The sequence below is a fragment of the Triturus cristatus genome, chromosome 2_1 (assembly GCF_964204655.1).
Source record: "Triturus cristatus chromosome 2_1, aTriCri1.1, whole genome shotgun sequence".
Lineage (NCBI taxonomy): Eukaryota > Metazoa > Chordata > Amphibia > Caudata > Salamandridae > Triturus > Triturus cristatus.
This window is the reverse complement of record NC_140581.1, coordinates 39727631-39750677: the sequence shown is the minus strand read 5'-3', so window position 1 is coordinate 39750677 and position 23047 is coordinate 39727631. Positions and strand designations below refer to the sequence as shown.

The 23047-nt window shown below is 45.4% G+C and overlaps 1 protein-coding gene across 5 annotated transcripts in view; it reads left to right on the top strand.

Moving 5' to 3' along the window:
- Positions 1–23047, top strand: part of FAM221B (family with sequence similarity 221 member B) — a 194019-nt gene that overhangs the window by 14474 nt on the left and 156498 nt on the right. For 4 of the 5 annotated variants that reach the window (XM_085627805.1, XM_085627796.1, XM_085627798.1 and 1 more), the window contains exons 2-3: positions 12958–13098; positions 20663–20773. In XM_085627805.1, the coding sequence (XP_085483931.1) occupies positions 12958–13098; positions 20663–20773 (252 nt within the window). The remainder of the gene's footprint in view (positions 1–12957; positions 13099–20662; positions 20774–23047) is intronic. The other variant, XM_085627804.1, reaches the window with a different exon arrangement.

Genomic DNA, 23047 nt, shown 5'->3' with positions numbered 1-23047 from the left:
TTTCCAAGATGACATTGTGATCCCCCAAGGAACTGGCCAATACCAAAATGTCATCCTGGTAAGCTTGTACAGCCTTGCATGTCACCAAACAAGACATCCATGAGCTCCTGAAAGTCCCTGGCAGTTGATGCCAGCACAAAAGGAAGTCTAAGGTACTTGTAAGCACAAAAGGGCGTGACAAAAGCTGTCAATTTCTGAGACTCAGGATCCAAGGCAATTTGGTGGGACACAGACCATAAGCCTATAACTGAAAACCATTTAGCACCTCCCAAATTATTAGCATTTTTTGTATTCTTGGCAGGGGATGACAATTCATTAAAATGTTGGCATTAAGGGACTTCAAGTCGGCACATAGGCGGATCTCATCTGATTTTTTGCATGCGACTACAATCGCGGTGATCCATTTAGAAGATTCTGTAGGTTCTATAATGCCTTGAATACATAAGTTCTTAATTAGTTGCTTTAGTTACTGTCTGACAGATAGAAGAACTGGGCAAACTTTGTGCACAAAAGGTTTGGCATTCGGTTTAAGTTTGATCTAATGGACAAAACCCTTGACAGTACCAATTTTTTCTGAAATAAGGTCTTTGTGCTTATCTAAAATTACATTCAATGGTTCCGTGATATTACTTTCAGTTACGTCTGGAAGTTCTCCCACTCTAATAGGATTGTCTAAACCAGGTACCAAGTATAAGCCCATTTTAGGTAAATCCTGCCACACAACAATAATTATACCCTTGATGGCAACATAAACCTTAGTGTGAATTAATCTACCTAGACATTGCACATTTGCTTTGAAAAAGTCCAACATGTCAATTATTTTTTCTCCAAATACTAATTGATTGACATCAGGTGTGAGAAGCGCCTTATTGCTACCACATAATTTTTAAAAATGGTGTCACGCAAGATGGTGATGGGCGAACCACAGTCCGCCATAACCTGCAAAGGAAATTCATCGATTAGTATTTCACAATTAGGAACTTTCACAGTTGTAGATACCAAATTGCAGTCAATATTTAAAACTACATTGCTGATTGACTGAGTGCATGCGTCAAGTTCTGATCTATATTAATAATCCGTAGAGAATTCCTGCTGCTTCTGCAAACCGCCTGAAAATGGCCTAATTTTTTCCGTACTATACATCGTTTCCCAAGAGCTGGGCAAGCAGGGCAGTTGCTATTATGATTCTTTGAGCCGCACCGGTAGCAATATGACTGAGACTTCTTATTAGGCAATCTTTGTGTATTGACTCTACCCTTGTTGTAAAGTGCACACAAAGCGCCATTTTCAATGTTGGGAGATGCAGATGAGATCAAACTGACCAATGGTGCACAATTTAATACTTTTGACGAAATTAGTAACCTTTCAATGCTTTTATTTAGATCTAATACTTCACAAAAGACAAAAGTTCCCAAGTTAAAGCATATAAGCTGTGACAAAAGGCTTCTCACTGGGCCTATTGAGTCCTAAGAATAGTAGATCTTATTAGATAAATCTCTTTTGCCAGGGAGACCCACTATCTATGAAGAACTATTAAATGACTCTTATTTGCGATGACACAGTACAATCTACGGTTTCAAGAACATACTATAAAAACAATCACGGTTAAAACATCAATTTATTATATGACATATTCAGTAAAAACTATACGTAATCTTTCTCCCGCTATAGGTTACAATCTAATGAATTATTAAAAACATTTTTTTTTAAAACAGTCGACGCGGCGTTTCGGTGTTTGATTCAATGTTTTCACCTTCTTCAGGACAAAGAATTGTCTTAAAATCTAAACATAAGAAGTATAAAAAGTATGTGTCAAATACAAATCAAGAAACCTAACATGTACTGTGTACGTTCTAAAGCAAACATGTTTACATCTCCTTAATTATTCACACCAATTTAATATTTGGTTATTATAGTTAAAAGTTCTATTATTGCACATTACCACAGGTTCTTGTGATGCAAGGCCTTGACATTATACCACAAAATGTATAAAAATAGATCTATTTTTCAGATACTATTATTTAACATAATCAATATTCGAAATAACATGTGCTAGATAACAATGCAAATATACTCTTTTTGTGAATAGGGCTTCTTTTACCTTAATAGTGTGACAGATTATGATTGTTCAATTGCGTAATCATGTAGAGGCACCTTTTGCAACACCTTTATAGTCTCAATGTAGGGTGCTATAAATGATAAGAGAAAGGAGTATATACATAGTGTTCTCAATCTGTGTTAATTCCACATCTCCCATTACATTTTAATTTTTATTAAATTATTGAAATTTTTGATAAAAGCGCTTGTACCTATGATGATGTAGTCGCTTAACTTGATATCCGTTGCCGCCGCCATATTTTAATTTTAGGCGAAAAAATATTACCAATCTCAAATCCTTAGTATAGAGGATTCTATAAGAGAAAGAGTTTTATTGTGTAGATCTATACGTTTTTTTTTAACTACATAGGTATGCAATGTATTTTGGAAAAACCTCACCTATTCGAGTGGCAGAGCAGGCACTTTATTCTTTTGAGATTAACTGATGTGAGTATATACTCTTCATCGTACCGTATTTGAGCTCTGAAACAACAAAATTAATTGAAGATCATAACCTATCATGTATAGCGGATTCGAATGCTTCACTCGTTCAGGATTCGTTCAGGATTCGGATGCTTCACTCGTTCGTCTTCTAAAAAGTATTCACTACGGAGACATATCAATTACAGTCGGAATTGGACCACGGATATCTTGTATCCCTACAGCAGTTCTATCATTATATGGACTGGCTAAATTAGTCCTTGTATTTGTCAAGCATTGTCAAGGAGACAGCGGAGACATTAGATGCTCCAAACTTCGTCAGACATATACCATCTACCAATCTTCAAATCCTATTTGAATACAATTAGTCCCCAGATATTGTCCTGAAGAGACCCCGTACCCAGAGAGGGTTGAAACGTCGTCGACTCCAACAAAGGGAGAGCAAAAAAGACTCGTTACACTCTTATATGCTCCTCATTGTTTTTTTAAAAAAGACCTCTTATACACTTAGTTCACCTTGTAGGCTATGATTATTCTCACTGGGCTCTATTCTCACCTTTTTCACCATTTCTCTTTTGTGCCTGAAAACTAAAATGTTTATGATATAATTGTGAATTGTGCAATAAATTATTCTTGCTCCTGTTGAAGTAAATAAGTACTCCAGACTAATTAAGTACGTTCTCTTTGGCTTGGGGATTAAATCAGCTGGGAGTATAATTTTTACTCCAAAATTGCTAACGGATCTTTGTGAATAAGTTCCTTGTGGACATTGTTCTTACTTAACAATGGATGAAGAGGGCTGAGTGAAACCCCTTTATTTATGTATGTATATATATATATATATTTTTATTACAAATATTTTTTCAAGAGCAAAAGAGCTTGGATAATGTGTAATAAAAGGAGATCTAATAAAAAGAAGCACTTTCAGTCATGAAACCCAAGCTATGCCTCAGACTATGTTTTTTTCTAGGTGCAATTGTAAATTCTGTATGGGTTGGACTGTTGAGTAAAATAAACATTAATGGAATGCACAAGTTTGCCAGTGTTTAGGAGTGCAGAGCACACAAATTGGCTCAAACTGATTTCCTGGCTGGAGTAGCTTGGTCAGGGGAGAGCTTATATGGCATTTCGATAATTTGGTAAAGTTGTGGGGTTTTAGAGGCCCTGAGTCTCTCTGCTGAGCAGTCATGATGCATGGTTTGCTGCTGGTGCCGGAAACGCTGTCTCTCAGTCACACCACTTCATGGCTCCTCCCATTGCCTAGCTCCAACTCCTATAGTGTGCTATCTGGAAAGCAGTGCCCGCCAACCAGAGAGCAATGCCTGCTGCCACCTCACCACCAACACACCGCTTCATCATTTCCAGAGGCAGTGAAGCCTGCTACCACCTCACCACCAACACACCGCTTCATCATTGCCAGAGGCAGTGAAGCCTGCTACCACCTCACCACCAACACACCGTTTCATCATTGCCAGAGGCAGTGAAGCCAGCTTCCACCTCACCACCAACACACCGCTTCATTATTGCCAGAGGCAGTGAAGCCTGCTTCCACCTCACCACCAACACACCGCTTCATTATTGCCAGAGGCAGTGAAGCCTGCTTCCACCTCACCACCAACACACCGCTTCATCTTTGCCAGAGGCAGTGAAGCCTGCTACCACCTCACCACCAACACACCGCTTCATCATTGCCAGAGGCAGTGAAGCCTGCTACCACCTCACCACAAACACACCGCTTCATCATTGCCAGAGGCAGTGAAGCCTGCTACCACCTCACCACCAACACACCGTTTCCACATTGCCAGGGATAGTGAAGCCTGCCTCCACCTCACCACCAACACTCTGCTTCATCATTGCCAGAGTTAGTGAAGCCTGCTTCCACCTCACCACCAACACACCGCTTCATTATTGCCAGAGGCAGTGAAGCCTGCCTTCACCTCACCACCAACGCTCCGCTTCATCATTGCCAGAGGCAGTGAAGCCTGCTTCCACCTCACCACCAACACTCCACTTCATTATTGCCAGAGGCAGTGAAGCCTGCTTCCACCTCACCACCAACACACCGCTTCATTATTGCCAGAGGCAGTGAAGCCTGCTTCCACCTCATCACCAACACAGCGCTTCATTATTGCCAGAGGCAGTGAAGCCTGCTTCCACCTCACCACCAACACACCGCTTAATTATTGCCAGAGGCAGTAAAGCCTGCTTCCACCTCACCACCAACACTCCACTTCATTATTGCCAGAGGCAGTGAAGCCTGCTTCCACCTCACCACCAACACACTGCTTCATTATTGCCAGAGGCAGTGAAGCCTGCTTCCACCTCACCACCAACACACCGCTTAATTATTGCCAGAGGCAGTGAAGCCTGCTTCCACCTCACCACCAACACACCGCTTCATCTTTGCCAGAGGCAGTGAAGCCTGCTACCACCTCACCACCAACACACCGCTTCATCATTGCCAGAGGCAGTGAAGCCTGCTACCACCTCACCACCAACACACCGCTTCATCATTGCCAGAGGCAGTGAAGCCTGCTACCACCTCACCACCAACACACCGCTTCATCATTTCCAGAGGCAGTGAAGCCTGCCTCCACCTCACCACCAACACTCCGCTTCATCATTGCCAGAGGCAGTGAAGCCTGCTTCCACCTCACCACCAACACACCGCTTCATTATTGCCAGAGGCAGTGAAGCCTGCTTCCACCTCACCACTAACACACCGCTTCATTATTGCCAGAGGCAGTGAAGACTGCTTCCACCTCACCACCAACAATCCACTTCATTATTGCCAGAGGCAGTGAAGCCTGCTTCCACCTCACCACCAACACACCGCTTCATTATTGCCAGAGGCAGTGAAGCCTGCTTCCACCTCACCACCAACACTCCGCTTCATTATTGCCAGAGGCAGTGAAGCCTGCTTCCACCTCACCACCAACACACCGCTTAATTATTGCCAGAGGCAGTAAAGCCTGCTTCCACCTCAGCACCAACACTCCGCTTCATTATTGCCAGAGGCAGTGAAGCCTGCTTCCACCTCACCACCAACAAACTGCTTCATTATTGCCAGAGGCAGTGAAGCCTGCTTCTACCTCACCACCAATACTCCGCTTCATTATTGCCAGAGGCAGTGAAGCCTGCTTCCACCTCACCACCAACACACCGTTTAATTATTGCCAGAGGCAGTAAAGCCTGCTTCCACCTCACCACCAACACTCCGCTTCATCATTTCCAGAGGCAGTGAAGCCTGCCTCCACCTCACCACCAACACTCCGCTTCATCATTGCCAGAGGCAGTGAAGCCTGCTTCCACCTCACCACCAACACACCGCTTCATTATTGCCAGAGGCAGTGAAGCCTGCTTCCACCTCACCACTAACACACCGCTTCATTATTGCCAGAGGCAGTGAAGACTGCTTCCACCTCACCACCAACAATCCACTTCATTATTGCCAGAGGCAGTGAAGCCTGCTTCCACCTCACCACCAACACACCGCTTCATTATTGCCAGAGGCAGTGAAGCCTGCTTCCACCTCACCACCAACACTCCGCTTCATTATTGCCAGAGGCAGTGAAGCCTGCTTCCACCTCACCACCAACACACCGCTTCATTATTGCCAGAGGCAGTGAAGCCTGCTTCCACCTCACCACTAACACACCGCTTCATTATTGCCAGAGGCAGTGAAGACTGCTTCCACCTCACCACCAACAATCCACTTCATTATTGCCAGAGGCAGTGAAGCCTGCTTCCACCTCACCACCAACAAACTGCTTCATTATTGCCAGAGGCAGTGAAGCCTGCTTCTACCTCACCACCAATACTCCGCTTCATTATTGCCAGAGGCAGTGAAACCTGCTTCCACCTCACCACCAACACACTGCTTCATCATTGCCAGAGGCAGTGAAGCCTGCTACCACCTCACCACCAACACACTGCTTCATCATTGCCAGAGGCAGTGAAGCCTGCTTCCACCTCACCACCAACACACCGCTTCATTATTATCAAAGGTCAACGAAAACAAGGGCGACCCTAATGTCCATGTGAGCAAGAGTATCAAGTTAATTTGGAACACGTATTCAAATGGAAGTCATTTAAATATTTGTTTTAATGACACAGAGTTTTCTGTGTGGACTTAGTCTATGTCAGCATTTAAATTCAAATTTTTGTGACTGAATTTTCTTGTCAATACGAACAGCCAGTATCTTGTGGTATAATCCAATTCAGCCTAATCAAATAATATTTTGTAAGAAAAAGACAATTATGCAGTCTTAAGATTTATAATGATGTGAGTGATAGAAGGGTTTTTGAAAAAGAAATGCAAACCCCGAGTGAGAATGAACTGAGCAACCCATGCATCTGGTCCTCATGTCTGCCTTTACTCCGTCCCAAGGCCTTTTGAGGCCTGGTTTAGGGTTTGATGGACGGAGTAAAGGTAGACAGGGTGGCGGAGGACTTTCTGTCCACCACCCAGTCTTTACTCTACCCACCATATTTAGAGATATCCACCAGCCCGCGCACATGTCTGTATATTTAGCAGAAACCACCATGCACAATTCACAGCTTTTCAAGGTACGGTTGTATATGTAGGAATAGTAATTCAATACCTACAACATCTAGAGGCGTAGGATAATGCACAGATGTGGGGGGTTAGGACAGATGCTGGAGGATGACTCTACATTTACCCCACAAACATAGTTAAGGTAACAGATTTTTATGAAGAAGTGGTGAGTTAGGAAAATTCCTGAAAAATTAGGCGTTCTTGGATGGGGACAGCAGATGGGTTGAGCGAGAAGCCAGAAGAGTTTACTTATTCAACCTGCCATCATCCCTGGTGGAGAACAAGGTCTCAGGGGAGAGGTGGCCCATGTAAATGAAAAGAGAGGGACCTGATTGGTGCATGTGGGGGTTGGGCTGCAGCTAGGAGGTTTTCACTGGCTGAGCATCGGTAGTGACGTGGCACGTAATGAAGGAGATTAAAGAGGGCTAGTTTGGAGATGTGCCGTTTTTGGCTCTGAAAACTAGGACAGGTAGCTTGCAAAATCTCTGTTTTTAGACAACAACTAGCCGGCTCAGGGGTGGTATTATGAGATAGAAGAGTGTCTAGGGACATTAAAAATAATTCTTGTTGCAAAGTTTGAAACTTTATCTGGCGGTGTAAAGACATTTCGTGGATACCTACAAGCACCAGCTTACACAGGCTGCAATGGCAGGCCTGTAGTTCCATTTTGCATGGCCTCTCATGGGTGGCATAATACATGCTGCAGCCCATGGGAGGCCTCAGGAGTACCTATGCCCTGGGTACATGTGTGCAATATACTAGGGACTGACAAGTGTACCCCAGTATCCAATCTGGAGTGTACCTAAGTACATGCATAACATGTTATGGAGAAAGCAGATAGACTGGGGTGCTGATTAGCAAGATCCCAGTCAGGCTAGTCAAAAACAGTGTAACATCAAGCAAAAGTGGGGGTAACCATAAGACGCAGATCCTACTTTCCTACAGTCCTACACTGACTTGCTACCCTTGCGCCTCCCTGCCAGTGACCTCATTGTGGATTTATCACATACCAATGCACTGAATCTCCTACTATCTCCTGCCGGACACAACTCAAATGTCACTTTAAAGATCCCCTCCACCCCAACTTCTTCAAAGAACTGGTAGGAACCCTGGTCCCGCTCTGGTCCAAGATCATCAATGCTTCGCTTCTCCAAGGGGAGATCCCGGACTGCCTGAAGCTTGCCTATTAATACTACTCGATTTCTCATCTGAATTCGACGCAGTCAAACATGACAACCTTCTTAACCTCTTGGAATGTAGGATGGGGCTCTCAGGCAAGGTCCTAAAATGGTTTGCCTCTTTTCTCAACAACAGATCAGAAAGAGTCAAAACCAATCAAACTCTATCCAACTCCAGTCCCTGTACTCTGGGTGTCCCTCAAGGGTCCTCTCTCTCCCCCACGCTCTTCAACCTTTTCATTGACTCTGACTCAACCTCTGACTGTAATCCTCAAAGCATCCAACATCCAATATCACATGTATGCAGATGATACCCAACTGTACATTAACCTATCTTCTCCTGAAGACATCCAGTCACTCAACGGAACCCAGCACAAAACCTTAAACTAGCTAACCTCCAACCACCTCAAATAAACGCCCTTAAAACTTAATTCCTCCTCATTTCACCAACTAGGCAATCCCCAATTGCGGGCTAATTCCTAACAAACCTCACCGCTCTCAACTGCACACCACACATCATTTACTCCACTAAATCACTGGGAGTTGTACTAGACAAGAACCTAAACATGCAAGACCACATCAGAACATCTACCAAAGGAGCCAACTTTCAATTGAGCATCCTCAGAAAAATTAAACCCTAGCTCCCACAAGAAGACTTCAAATCAGCGGTGCAAGCACTAGTCATCTCTAGGCTTGAATACGGCAGTGCTACTCTATGCGGTCTCCCGAAACTCAGTTTAGCCCCACTCAGAGCATCTCTCAATGCGGCGACTAGATTTGTCACTGGCTCCAAGAAATCCAACCACATCTCTCCTGACCTGAAAGCTCTCATTTGACTCCCTTTTGAGGCAAGGATCCAGTTAAAAATTGCTTGTATGACCCATAGAGCACTACACTTCAATACCCCTATCTCCCTGAAAAATAAGCTCGAGCTATCTGGTAGCGCCCGGCCCTCAAGGAGCGCCAGCACTATGCTCCTCAAGCCAAAGAAATTCAAAAAACGGAAAACCTACAAACTTAATTTCTGTGGAGTTACCCCAAGAATATGGAACTCCTTACCTGCCGAAATAAGACTAATTCCCTCAACCCTTGCCTTCAAAAGGTAAGTGAAAGCACTACTGATGAACAATACGCTGAACTAGAAGCTTTGCTCCTTCTGGCGCCCTGCCTGTTTTTAACTGTCTTAGTCCCCACCTGTCCTCTGCTACGGACCTTTGTCGCACGCCACCATTCCACTGTTATTCCTTATGTATCTTCTCGCAATTGCTAACTGGCCACTGTCACGGACCAGTATAACCACTTTGTCACTGTTGTTACTGATGTATTATGCCTTAAATGTCTCCCACAACTCTCGATCTATGCCCTCCGCAACCGTCATGTAAAGAGCTCTGATACCCGCTTGGGTCATGTTTGCGCTACACAAAACTTCAACTAAATAAATAAAAATATGTTCACCAAAACTAACCTAAAACACCTCAACAAATCTCAAACACAAACTGCTCAGATCGAACACTGAAACACTCTTCCTTGATTCCTACTTATGCTGCAGTTAGGGTTAGATAATCAACAATCTCATATTTCTTACCAACCGTTGCGCTCAATGGAGGAAAGTCTTACCCTCCGTACTTAAGGTCACCTCCACCAAGAAGATTCCGCATGGCTTCAAACTTGCTGTGATCGTGATGCCGTTCACAACCTCTACTTTTCACGATTCCCCCGCCTCCTCAGATATGACAAGTCCCCTCCTTAACAGTGCTCTCCCCAGAGAGCATTTAAACAGGATTTACCAACCTTCTTCCAATCCCCAAACCCTCCTCCCACCTAACCCCCAAACCATACATCACTACAGGGTCACTGCCCAAAAACCCATCCCCATGTCCCAGAGCTGCTCCAAACCTCTAGTATCCCCCCTCACCCCTAACACTCCTCTCACAGATCCCCCTAATCAACTCAACAATACCTCCACTCTCCAATCAACGCTCGGCGACATAGAAACAGAACTAAACCTCATGAGGGCTGACATACAGAACTAACCTCATATTACTCCTAAGTTAGAACATAAGGTTTTATACCACAAAAAGCAGAACTGGACTCAGAACAGCCGACAGTCTACTGCCCGATCAGTCGACTCCATTGCAAACACCAGGTTCACTCCACCTAAATCGAGGTGTAAACCGCAATGTATTTGTTAAATGAAAGGAGAACCACACAGTAGTTAAAAAAAAAAATATTTATTATTATACCATACCTTAAATACCTCACTGTATCTGCTACACACAGATAAACACAAAGCACACAATACTGTAGCACAGAAACAAACGTAGGTAGCAGTGATACACAGTGGGCTCCAGGGGGAGACCAAACCATATAAGTGGTATAAGAACCACGACTCGAGTCAAGACAGTGTCTAGAGGTTGTAGAATCGCTGGGACCCCAAGAAACCACCCAAGGTGAGTAAGGAGGGACCCCAAGGAGGACAGGTGCAGGGTGAGAACACGACTGCATGCTACGTACAAACGACAAAATGCTACAAAACTATGAGCGAAAGTAGGGCCAAGAGTAAGGCAAATCCACATCAAAAGAACATCAATCACCCTGCCCCTGTCCATACCCTCCCTCCAAGTACTCACTCCAAAAGTCTATCACTAAAAAACAAAGTGCCTCTGGCATGCCCACCTCTGGATCCCTCCTGGGCCCTCTCCGTCAAGAGTAGCAAACTAAGGTGTCGGGAACAGGTCAGCTCTCGAAAATCAGCAGGCAGAAAAGAAATGCACAGCGCCAAAGCTCTCTGTAGGATTCCCCCTGGTTAGTCAGTGCAGGAGTTAATCACTCCGTCCCCAAGATATGCCATAGCCTGTGAATCCAACCAGTCTGGGATGGAAGTTATGAGAACCAGCTGAGAGGATTGTCTGATCCTAAGACTGGTTGGTGTGAAATGGAGAGCTGGATGATCAACTCTATCAAGAGGTCTAGGGAAGTCTCCACTTGAGTCAGGGGGGTTCTGTAGAGTCAGCCACAATTAATTCAAATTGAAAGCAGTGAAACAGGCTATGATGAGTCAAGACAAAATGAGAAAAGATGATCGGAAGTGCTTTAAGTGGACAGGTATTGCCCAGTACTGAGTATTTTCACTTCTTTAAATTGGAAGAAAGAGTACCTACACTTTCCAGCACTGCTGCTAGACATTTAAAAATAAAATAAAACATGTGAAAGGGGTCCAAAAGGGACAGTAATGCTGTGCACCCAAAATATCACACATTTTGTAACAAGTTTTACATTCTGCTCCAGATAAAGCAATATTGTAGGCCATATTTATCAAGGGGTTGCATCACTTTTGCGCCACTTTTGCGCCACGCAACGGATGCAAAAGCAAGGCAACCCCTCAGATGTGATTTATCAAGCCTCACAAGGCCCCTTTGCGTGGCCTGGGTTCTCTTGATGAATTCAGAGTAAAGCAATACAGAACAAATTGCTGCATTACGTTACTCTGCCTCAGAGAGACGTTCCATGGTGGAATGTGGGTGTTCCCATTCAGCTTCCATGGATTTTGATGCTTTCCCAGATTTACCATTACTGGTAGACCAGAGAATTTGCCAAAATGCTACGCCTACCCAGAGGCAGAGTAACGAGGAGAAATATCTTTATTTCTCCTCTTTCTATGTGTGCCGCCTTCTGCAGCACATGAAGCGGCTCATTTACGAGCCCTGTGCGCCACCGTAACTTCAGCTTTTATGATGTTCCAGTGGCACACAGGGTTTAGCCATATCTACAAGTCCACGTAAAGCAACACTGCATGGCTTTTCATAAATTTGCAGATATGGAGTGAGGCAACGCAGCGCAAGTTGCTGCTTTGCCACGCATTACGATGAGGAGGTGTGCCATAGGCATTACGATGGGTGTTCCCATGTAACACCCGTGGCATTTGACACATTCCCAGATTTACAACAAGCTGTAAAACTGGGAATGTGTCAAAAGCCTACGCCTTCCCAGGGAAGGCACAAGGGAGGCGCACCGAGGAGAAACAACATTATTTCTCCTATTTTTTCCTCTTTCTATGCATGCTGCATTCTGCAGCACACATAGAAAGAGGAAATCGCCTCCTTTGATTGTATTTGTGCAGAAAGGTGTCCATTCCTGCACAAAAACAATCATCCCTCCAAAGCGGGCACCCTTGCACCCTGGGTGCCTGCATTGGAGCATGGCAGTCAATTGAGCACCAACGCAGGGAAAGAGGGCAGGAATGCACTGTATCTGAAAGATACGGCACATTACTGTCCTTTTCATTTGCCATAGGGCAGTGCTGCAGCAGTAAGGCTTGCAGTGCGGCCCAATTGCAAATAGTGTAAATGAGGCCAAAAGAAAGAGGAAAATGCCTCAGGGTATTGTTTGTGTGCAGGAAGGTGTCCCTTCCTCTGCAAAAACTATCCAGGGTGCAAGAATGCCTTTGTTGACTCTAGGCAACACATTGTGCGCCAGCCCTGGGAAAAGGCAGGAATGCGCCATATTGTGTTACGTACGGCGCATTCCTGCCCTTTCCCTGTCACACAGCACAGCAGGTTGACTTGTTGTGCTGCGTGACATATCAATAAATATGCCCCTGTATTTCTTAATCAACCTGACTCATGTTTTTGACAACTTACATACACCACTGACCTTTTTTCCTCTTCACTCCACCTCTGCCAGAAACCAAGACTCCCCGCACCCCAGCATCCACCCCAAACCCTGCGCCCGGTACGATGTCCAGGATGGGTCCCAACCTACCAATCAAAGTGAAAGAGATATTCCAAGCAGAAGCCTATGCAGCAGCCAAGGCTGTTAAGAAAGGTAAGGTTTCACGGTGCTTAATTTGAACCGGCGGTTTATGGTGCTCAGCGCTAGCACTTAATTGTCAACACAGGCGCTTATGACAGTCTGCTACATGGTGGCGCTCTCTGTCTAATTTACAGATGAGCACAATAACAGTTGTTTATTAATTCAATATACATTAAAAATGGCTAATACCTGCCGCCCAAGCCATTTTTATAGCTTTGGGGGCCTGGAACAGTTTGAATTGTCACACCTGATGGAGTGTGATGCTTAGTAGTTGTGTTGGTACTGTCATTGGCAGAGATGGCAGTGGGTAGTGCAAGTTGCTGAGGGCTCCTGAGGAGAGCCCTGGAACTTATTTTTTTACAAATTAAGCACTGGGGTCACCTGTCTACTGTGGGGAGAGACGATTACCGCAAGAGGGGTCTACGCAATGGTGGTGTGAGTGCGCCCCAAAAAGAAACATCTCATCGGGTTTCACTGTAAACATCTGTGTACACTAGCATCACCATCTCCACAGACAGAGGCTTCCCTCAGAAACATTCGTGTGGGTCTGGATGAGAAGTGGGCGCCTCTGCTTCTTCACCCATGAAGCTGAGAGCTGCCTTTCAGCTTCCTGTCATGTTTTCCATGTTTCTTGTATGCTCAGTCCAACTCTCCTGTCTCCATTCCTCCTTGTCTTACTCACCCAGCTCTGTGTCTCCTCTCGTCCTCCTGGTTTTGCTCCCAGAACTAAGCGGATGTGTCTCAGGGCCTGTTTTACTTCTAAAGCTAAGGCAGGAGTGGAACCTTAACTAGTGCATCAACTGCAGCTTCCAGGAGGAGTAGATGAAGGAAGGCCACCTGGCTCCCGGCTAGAAGGGATTGATGAGGTATACACCTTGGGAGAAAATACTTTTTTGGTAATGTCCTGAAGGACCTGGCGTAGAGGGTGCCTGAGAGCCTAAAATTCACCTAACCCCTGAAGGGCAAATCCTGATCCAAGGCAATGTTTCGACGTCTAAGCACTCTGGGTTGCAGTCTGGTGCTTCTGGATCCTCCTGTTTTTTTGACACATTCAGGAGGTTATAAGAGTGCAAAGGGGATAAGACTCACTTCCTGCACAGAAGAAGCAGTTGCAATCCTGGCTGCAGACAAAATTTCCAGAAGAGCCACTAAAGTTCAGGACTTTATTGCACTAATCCTTTCTCCACATGAGTGTTCTCTGTGATGTCCAGATGTTACGGAAAATTCATCTGTCTTAAATATAATGTCCTAAATATTGTTCACAATAAGGTTGTTCCACTGGATTTAAAACGATGGTCAACTATTAACGTCAATGGGACAACATTTTTGCAAGGCAGATCATCTGTGCAGTTGATTCAGCTGTTGATTCTGGACTTCTTTGGCACGAAGTGGGTCATGGCGGTACTCTGCTTCTTCACCAGATATCAGAATCCAGTGGCAGAAGGGGTGGACACATTTGTGACTACATGATCTCTACTACCTCTGTATGCTCCCTGCAAATCCGCCCGATTCCTTGGGTCCTTCTCAGAATGCGTCAGGAGCAGGCATTGGTTCTACAATCCTTCCTTACTGGCCACACAGGGGTTGGTTGTGTCTACTTTGATCAATAGTTGTAGTTCTGGCTTGGAACTTGTTCGTGGTTCCTAGTTCTGGGTAGCAGTGGGGACGTCTCCGCTCTCCTTGTCCAGCATGAGGTTGGCAATTTGAAAGCTGAAAGGCCACAAATATCACAACTGGCCTTTCTGCTGAGGCTGTGGTTGCTGTTCAACAGTCCAAACATCTTTGCAAAATGAGAGTGCAAACACAGCCTTAGATGGATCATGCACTCCGTGAGCTACTCTTCGTTTGGTGGGACTTAGTAACAGGAATTTGGGGGTTGGTTAGCATGCAGCAAGGTATCGTCCTCTGATCCTGGATGTGTGTAAACATGAAAACAGTTGCGCAATCCCACAGGGAAGTGTCCCTTGGGTGCACTGCCGGATTCCAGATGGAACCCAAAGGTTAGTCATTCAATCAACAAATCAACTTGTGACTTCAATTAAGTAAATATTTCTCTTGAGATTGTTATTATTCACATCACTTGTGTGAGAAAAGAAGCCATGTAAACTTCTAACAAGGTTACAGATATCCCCAATGCATTTCGGGCATGTCCCCGCCCTTCATCAGGGGTTTTGTTCCTGTAAAAAATTCAAATGAAGCAAAATTAAACGACTGTATGAGGTGTGTACTAACCACTACCCCAGGTGCCTTATCCTGTGTGTTAATATAATAAATCCAGTTGGTGTGGAACAAATCACAGTGGAACGAAAATACAACTAGCCTTGTTGTGTTAGTATACTAACAGTGCCAGGTTGTGTGGTACTGCACTTCAGTGTCGTGTTGTGTGGTTCTGCACTTCAGTCCCATGTTATGTGGTACTGCACTCAGTGCCATGTTGTGTGGTTATGCACTTCAGTGCCATGTTCTGTGGTACTATACTTCAGAGCCATGGTACATGGCATGCACTTCAGTGCCATGTTGTGTGCTACTTCACTTCAATGCCATGCTGTGTACTACTGCTCTTCAGTAACCTTGTTGTGTGGTACAGCACTAAAGTGCCATGTTATGTGGTACTACTCTTTAGTGCCATGTTGTGTGGTACTGCTCTTCAGTAACCGTCTTGTGTGGTACTGCACTATAGTGCCATGTTGTGTGGTACCACACTTAAGTGTCATGTTGTGTGTTACTGCACATCAGTGCCATTTTATCTGGTACTGCACTTCAGTGCCATGTTGTGTGGTTCTCCACTTCAGTGCCATGTTCTGTGGTACTACAATTCAGAGCCATGGTATGTGGTACAAGCTGCAGTGCCTTGGTGTGTGGTACTGCACTTCTGAGCCATGGTATGTGGTATTGCGCTTCAGACCCATGTTGTGTGGTACTGCACTTCAGTGCCATATTGTGTGGTACTGCTCTTCAGTGCCATGTTGTGTGGTACTGCTCTTCAGTAAACCTAACCTGGACCCTAAGGAGCCAAACAACTTCCAACCCATATCACGCCTCCCATTACCTGCAAAACTGGTTGAGAAAACCATGAACTCACAGCTCAGCACCTTCCTAGTTGCGACAAATGCACTGGACCCTACACAGTTTGGGTTCAGAGAAGAGCATAGTACTTAATCCGCACTAATAAAGTCCATGGAGGAGATTAGAGAGGCTGGGGACAGGGGAGGCAAAGCAGCTCTGATTATGCTGGACCTGTCCGCAGCCTTTGACACGGTCCATCATGATGTCCTGATGGACCGTTTGTCTGCGTGCGGTATTCAAGGCAAAGCTTATGACCTCCTTAGGTCTTTCTTGTCGGACAGATCTCAGACGGTTGCATTGGGTAATTTTAATTCCAAACCTTTCTCTCTGCCGTGTGGAGTACCCCAGGGGTCCTCCCTTAGCCCTACCCTTTTTAATGTTTATGTCATCTCACTGGCTACCCCGATCAGATCATTTGACTTCAGCCTGACTTCATATGCTGATGATACACAAATTGTGTGTGGATGTCACAAGATTACCTAAAATTGAATTCTGGGAAGACCGAGGTAATCCTGTTCGGTAATGACCCTAACTTCTGGACCCCAAGGTGGTGGCCAAAAGACATGGGAATACTCCCGACTCCTGTTAGGAAGGTGAAGAACCTAGGAGTCATGATCGATGAAAAACTCAATTTCGGGGATTTATTAATTAAAATGATTTAAAAAAATACTGCCCTTTCTGCCTACATCTTGTCAGCGACCCATAGTCACTTCTCTCATTTTATCCAGACTCGACTACTGCAATAGCCTGTATTTCAATATAGTTGCAGGTGCTACAAAATGCAGCTGCAAGGCTGGTCACGGGTACCCCGAAATAAGCCTCCATCTCTAAATAATTGAGGAAACTACACTGGCTGCCAGTCAAGAATCGATTGCTTTTTTAACACTCTTAGTACCATGTTCAAGGCACTCCACGGGATAGGCACAGATTTCCTAAAACGGAAAATGCAATGGTATACACCCGGTAGAACCCTGCGCTCAGGAGGAGCCAAGCTGGTGACTGTGCCACTGGTCAAAATATCAACATGGGGAGGGAGAAGCTTTATGGTATGCGCAGCTAAAGCTTTGAATGAGCTTCCCCCCATTTTGATGCACTTCAGTGCCATGTTTTGTGGGACTGCATTTCAGCACAATGTTCTGTGGTACTGTACGTCAGTGCCATGTTGTGTGGTAATGCACTTCACTGCCGTGTTGTGTGGTACTGCTCTTCAGTGCCATGTTGTGTGGTACTGCTCTTCAGTAACCTTGTTGTGTGGTACCGCACTATAGTGCCATGTTGTGTGGTACTGCACTTCAGTGTCATGTTGTACGGTAGTGCACTTCAGTGCCATGTTTTGTGGTAATATAATTCAGAGCCATGATATGTGGTATGCACTTCAGTGCCATGTTGTGTTCTACTGTACTTCAGAGCTATGTTTTGTGGTATTGCACTTCAGAGCTATGTTTTGTGGTATTGCACTGCAGTGCCATGTTGTTTGGTACTGCACTTCAGTGCCATGTTGTGTGGTACTGCTCTTCAGTAACTTTGTTGTGTGGTACTTCACTACAGTGCCATCTTGTGTGGTACCACACTTCAGTGCCATGTTGTGTGGTACTACACTTCAGAGCCATGGTATGTGGTATTGCACTTCAGAGCCATGTTGTGCGGTACTGCACTTCAGTGCCATGTTGTGTGGTACTGCACTTCAGAGTCATGTTGTGTGGTACTGCTATTAAAACCATGTTGTGTGGTTCTGCACTTCATTGGCATGTTGTGTGGTACTGCTCTTCAGTAACCTTGTTGTGTGGTTCTGAACTTCAGAGCCATGTTGTGTGGTACTGCACTTCAGGCATGTTGTGTGGTACTGCACTTCAGTGCCATGTTGTGTGGTATAGCACTTCAGTGCCATGTACTGTGGTATTGCACTTCAGAGCCACATTGTGTGGTACTGCACTATAGTGCCACGTTGTGTGGTGCTGCACTTTAATGCCAAGTTGTGTGGATCTCCAATTCAGTGCCATGTTGTGTGGTATTGCACTTCAGTGCAGTTTTGTGTGGTACTGCACTTCAGTGCCATGTTGTTTGTTACTGCACTTCAGTGCCATGTTGTGTGGTCCTCCACTTCAGTGTCATGTTATACTGCACGTCAGTACTGTATTGTGTGGTACTGCACTTCAGGGTCACGTTGTGTGGTATTGCACTTCAGTGCCATGGTGTGTGGTACAGCACTTCAGTGTCATGTTGTGTGGTACATCACTACAGTGCCATGGTGAGTGATACTGCATTCAGCGCCATGGTATGTGGTGCTGCACTTCAGTGTCATGTTCTGTGGTACTGCACTTCTGAGCCATGTTGTGTGGTACTGCACTTCAGAGCATGAAATGTGGTACTGCAGTTCAGACCATGGTATGTGGTTCTGCACTTCAGAGTCATGTTGTGTGGTACTGCAGTTCTGAGCCATGTTGTGTGGTACTGCACTTCAGTGCCATGTTGTGTGGTACTGCACTTCAGTGCCTTGGTGTGTGGTACTGCATTTCAGTGCCATGTTGTGTAGGACTGCACTTTAGAGTCATGTTGTGTGGTGCTACACTTCAGAGCCATGGTATGTGGTATTGCACTTCAGAGCCATGTTGTGCGGTACTGCACTTCTGTGCCATGTTGTGTGGTACTGCACTTCAGAACCATGTTGTGTGGTACTGCACTTTAGTCATGTTGTATGGTACTGCACTTCAGTGCCATGTTGTGTGGCATTGCACTTCAGTGCAATTTTATGTGGTAGTGCACTTCAGTGCCATGTTGTTTGTTACTGCACTTCAGTGCCATGTTGTGTGGTACTGCACTTCAGTGCTATGTTGTGTGGTACTGCTCTTCAGTAAATTTGTTGTGTGGTACTTCACTACAGTGCCATCTTGTGTGGTACCACACTTCAGTGCCATGTTGTGTGGTACTACACTTCAGAGCCATGGTATGTGGTATTGCACTTCAGAGCCATGTTGTGCGGTACTGCACTTCAGTGCCATGTTGTGTGGTACTGCACTTCAGAGCCATGTTGTGTGGTACTGCTATTTAAACCATGTTGTGTGGCTCTGCACCTCAGTGGCATGCTGTGTGGTACTGCTCTTCAGTAACCTTGTTGTGTGGTTCTGCACTTCAGAGCCATGTTGTGTGGTACTGCACTTCAGGCATGTTGTGTGATACTGCACTTCAGTGCCATGTTGTGTGGTATAGCACTTCAGTGCCATGTACTGTGGTATTGCACTTCAGAGCCACATTGTGTGGTACTGCACTATAGTGCCACGTTGTGTGGTACTGCACTTCAGTGCAAAATTGTGTGGATCTCCAATTCAGTGCCATGTTGTGTGGTATTGCACTTCAGTGCAATTTTGTGTGGTACTGCACTTCAGTGCCATGTTGTTTGCTACTGCACTTCAGTGCCATGTTGTGTGATCCTCTACTTCAGTGTCATGTTATACTGTACTTCAGTGCTGTATTGTGTGGTACCTCACTACAGTGCCATGGTGAGTGGTACTGCATTCAGCGCCATGGTATGTGGTGCTGCACTTCAGTGACATGTTGTGTGGTACTGCACTTCTGAGCCATGTTGTGTGGTACTGCACTTCCAAGCATGATATGTGGTACTGCAGTTCAGACCATGGTATGTGGTTCTGCACTTCAGTGCCATGTTGTGTGGTACTGCCCTTCTGAACCATGTTGTGAGGTAGTGCACTTCAGTGTCATGTTGTGTGGTACTGCAGTTCTGGGCCATGTTGTGTGGTACTGCACTTCAGAGTCATGTTGTGTGGTACTGCAGTTCTGGGCCATGTTGTGTGGGACTGCACTTTAGAGTCATGTTGTGTGGTACTGCAGTTCTGGGCCATGTTGTGTGGTACTGCACTTCAGTGCCGTGTTGTGTGGTACTGCACTTCTGATCCATTTTGGTGTGGTACTGCACTTCAGTGTCATGCTGTGTGGCCCTGCACTTAAGAGTCATGTTGTGTGGTACTGCACTTCTGAGCCGTGTTGTGTGGGACTGCACTCCAGAGCCATGTTGTGTGATACTGCACTTCAGAGCCATTTTGTGTGGTACTGCTCTTCAAACCATGCTGTGTGGTTCTGCACTTCATTGGCATGTTGTGTAGTACTGCTCTTCAGTAACCGTATTGTGTGGTACCGCACTTTAGTGCCATGTTGTGTGGTACTGCACGTCAGAGCCATGTTGTGTGGTACTGCACTTCAGAGCCATGTTGTGTGGTACCGCATTTCGGAGCCATGTGTGTGGTACTGCAATTGAGAATCATGTTGTGTGGTACTGTACTTCAGAGTCATGCTGTGTGGTACTGCACTTCAGAACCATGTTGTGTGGTACTGCACCTCAGAGCCCTGTTGTGTGGTACTGCTCTTCATTCTGAGGGGGGCATAACTTTGCATTATGCCACAGGGTGCCATATGTGTGCCGGAATAACCTAGCTATGCTCTCCTCTGAAGTTTCCTGGTTATGACCCCACCATGTTGTCCTCTTCTGACCCGGCAGGGATCTATGTGGGATGGAGATGTCCAGACTACAACTGGGACTGCTTCCGGCTTGGGGATGAGTCCAAGTGCTTTTGTGGCCACCTTCTGAAAGAGCATCAGAGCTATACAGGTAAAGTATAACATTTGAAAACCCTCCTCTTACTTCCTATCTCTCTGAGAACCACGGGTACACATGTGTGGTATGGCATGTCTAGACCCTTCACTTCCTCTCTCACCCTCTGATGGAGCATCAGAGCTACACGTGTGTGGTATGTCGTGTAAGCCCTTCTCTTATTCTCTCACTCTCTGCGACTCACAGATACACTTGTGTGGTAGAACTTGTAAACCCTTCTCTTACTCTCTCACGTTCTGCGAATCACAGGTACACTTGTGTGGTAGAACGTGTAAACCCTTCACTTACTCTCTCATGCTCTGCAAATCACAGGTACACTTTTGTGGTAGAACGTGTAAACCCTTCACTTACTCTCTCACGCTCTGCGAATCACAGGTACACTTGTGTGGTAGGAAGTGTAAACCCTTCACTTACTCTCTCACACTCTGCAAATCACAGGTACACTTGTGTGGTATGACATGGCATGACGTGTATGCAACCTCCCCCTCATCACTTTCTCTACCCTCCTTTTGAATGGGCATCAGAGTTACATGTTATGCGTGTGTGGTATGACAAATGTAGAACCTCCTCTTCTTATCTCACACTCTGATGGAGTATCACAGCTGCACACATGTGGTATGACGTGTGCAGACATTCCTCTTCCTCTCAAACTCTGTGGCCACCTTTTGAAGCAACATCAGTTAAACATGTGTTGTATAACAAGTGACGACCCTTGTATTCCTCTCTCTCGCTCTCTGTAATGGAGCATCACATCTATATGTGTGTGGTATGGCATGTTTGGACCCTCCTCTTCCACCTTCTGAAGTGGGCATAGCTACGCAGGTGTGGTATAACACACCTGGAGAAAGTAGTTTTGCAAGAGATTGAATGGGTAATTCTAATCCCCCAGAATTGTGTGCTCACATCCCCAGTATTGACAACAGCAGTTAATACTACAGACACAAACCAATTAATCTTAGATGTGTGTCTTGACATGCCAGCCATCAAATCACCCATAGTCAGCACCAAAGGAATAATGCGGCTGGGGTGGTGCAAATTATGCGGCAGGGTTGATTAAATTATGTGACAAGAACAGCCAAATTATAAGGCATAATGCGACCCTTTCTTGGTAGTATTACTACATTATTTTGTACTTTTTATACTTCTTTACACTTCCTGGGCATTGGGTGCACCTCATTAGTACCAGTTTAACACCCAGATTTAGCAACAAACAACAGAAAGGTGGACAGTGAACCTTTCCAAAGGGCCCTCCACGGCGCAGTAACACTTGTAGCTGCATTCTTAGTAACTTTTGAACCGTTTTTTTGTTAAAATCTGTAGATTATGTAGCAGATGATGAATTATGTGTCAAATGTTAAAAATGTATAATTATGCGAAAATCACCTCACTATCGCGTAATTCCAGGAGGCCTGCCCATAGTCTAAGACATCCGTTAGTGTTAGATTGTTCTAACTGTATAACCACTGCATTGGGTGGCAACCATCAGTATGCGCTTGACCCCTGTATGAGGGTGTCACGTCTTGTCAGAAGGTCACTCAAGTTAGAATAAGAGCTCTCTGTTGTTTGTTACAGAAATGTCGGTTCTACACAACACCTTATAACACAGCCCACCTATGCAAACCATTCTACGCACAACAGAATCCAGAGGTTCTCTCAACATAAAGAACGGACAAGTCTCAAGCGTGAATGGCAAAGTTCATGGAGCGGGTCTATTACATCTGGGGGTTTTTAATTAAGCAGGGGGTGATATGGAAAGGTGGGATGGAAAGATGATATGTAATAATAGTCTCCGAACATACCTTTCGGATCTAGAAGTTACCGTTGATCTCGGCAGTTGAGTCTGTCTTCTTTCACCTCCTCTAAGAAAGCAAGGGTCAGGGACAGCTGGAGACAGGTTTAGTATAACCTTCCCTCGGAGTGTAAAAGAGTTCTGGAGTGAGCACTTTGTAGTGCCGCAGGAGCAGCTTGCCCATGAGCGCTTACCATGGTTTCAGTCGTATTACAGATGTCTGTACCATACGTTACCTTCTATTACAGACACTACCAAACGTAACGCCTTTGGCACTGAGTAGGAGTACAGACGGTAACAGCAGAAGGAAGGCAAGGGGTGGAAGTGACAAGAAGTCCACCAAAGGGCCAGGTCACATGGTTCTGAACGCATGATGGAAGCAGGAAACACAAGGTGTCAGGGTGCTCCTGGGGGGTGAAGGTGTAAGAAATGCTCAATATCACACGGGGAGCATGGCAGTGAGTCCAGCAGGAGGGTTCTGT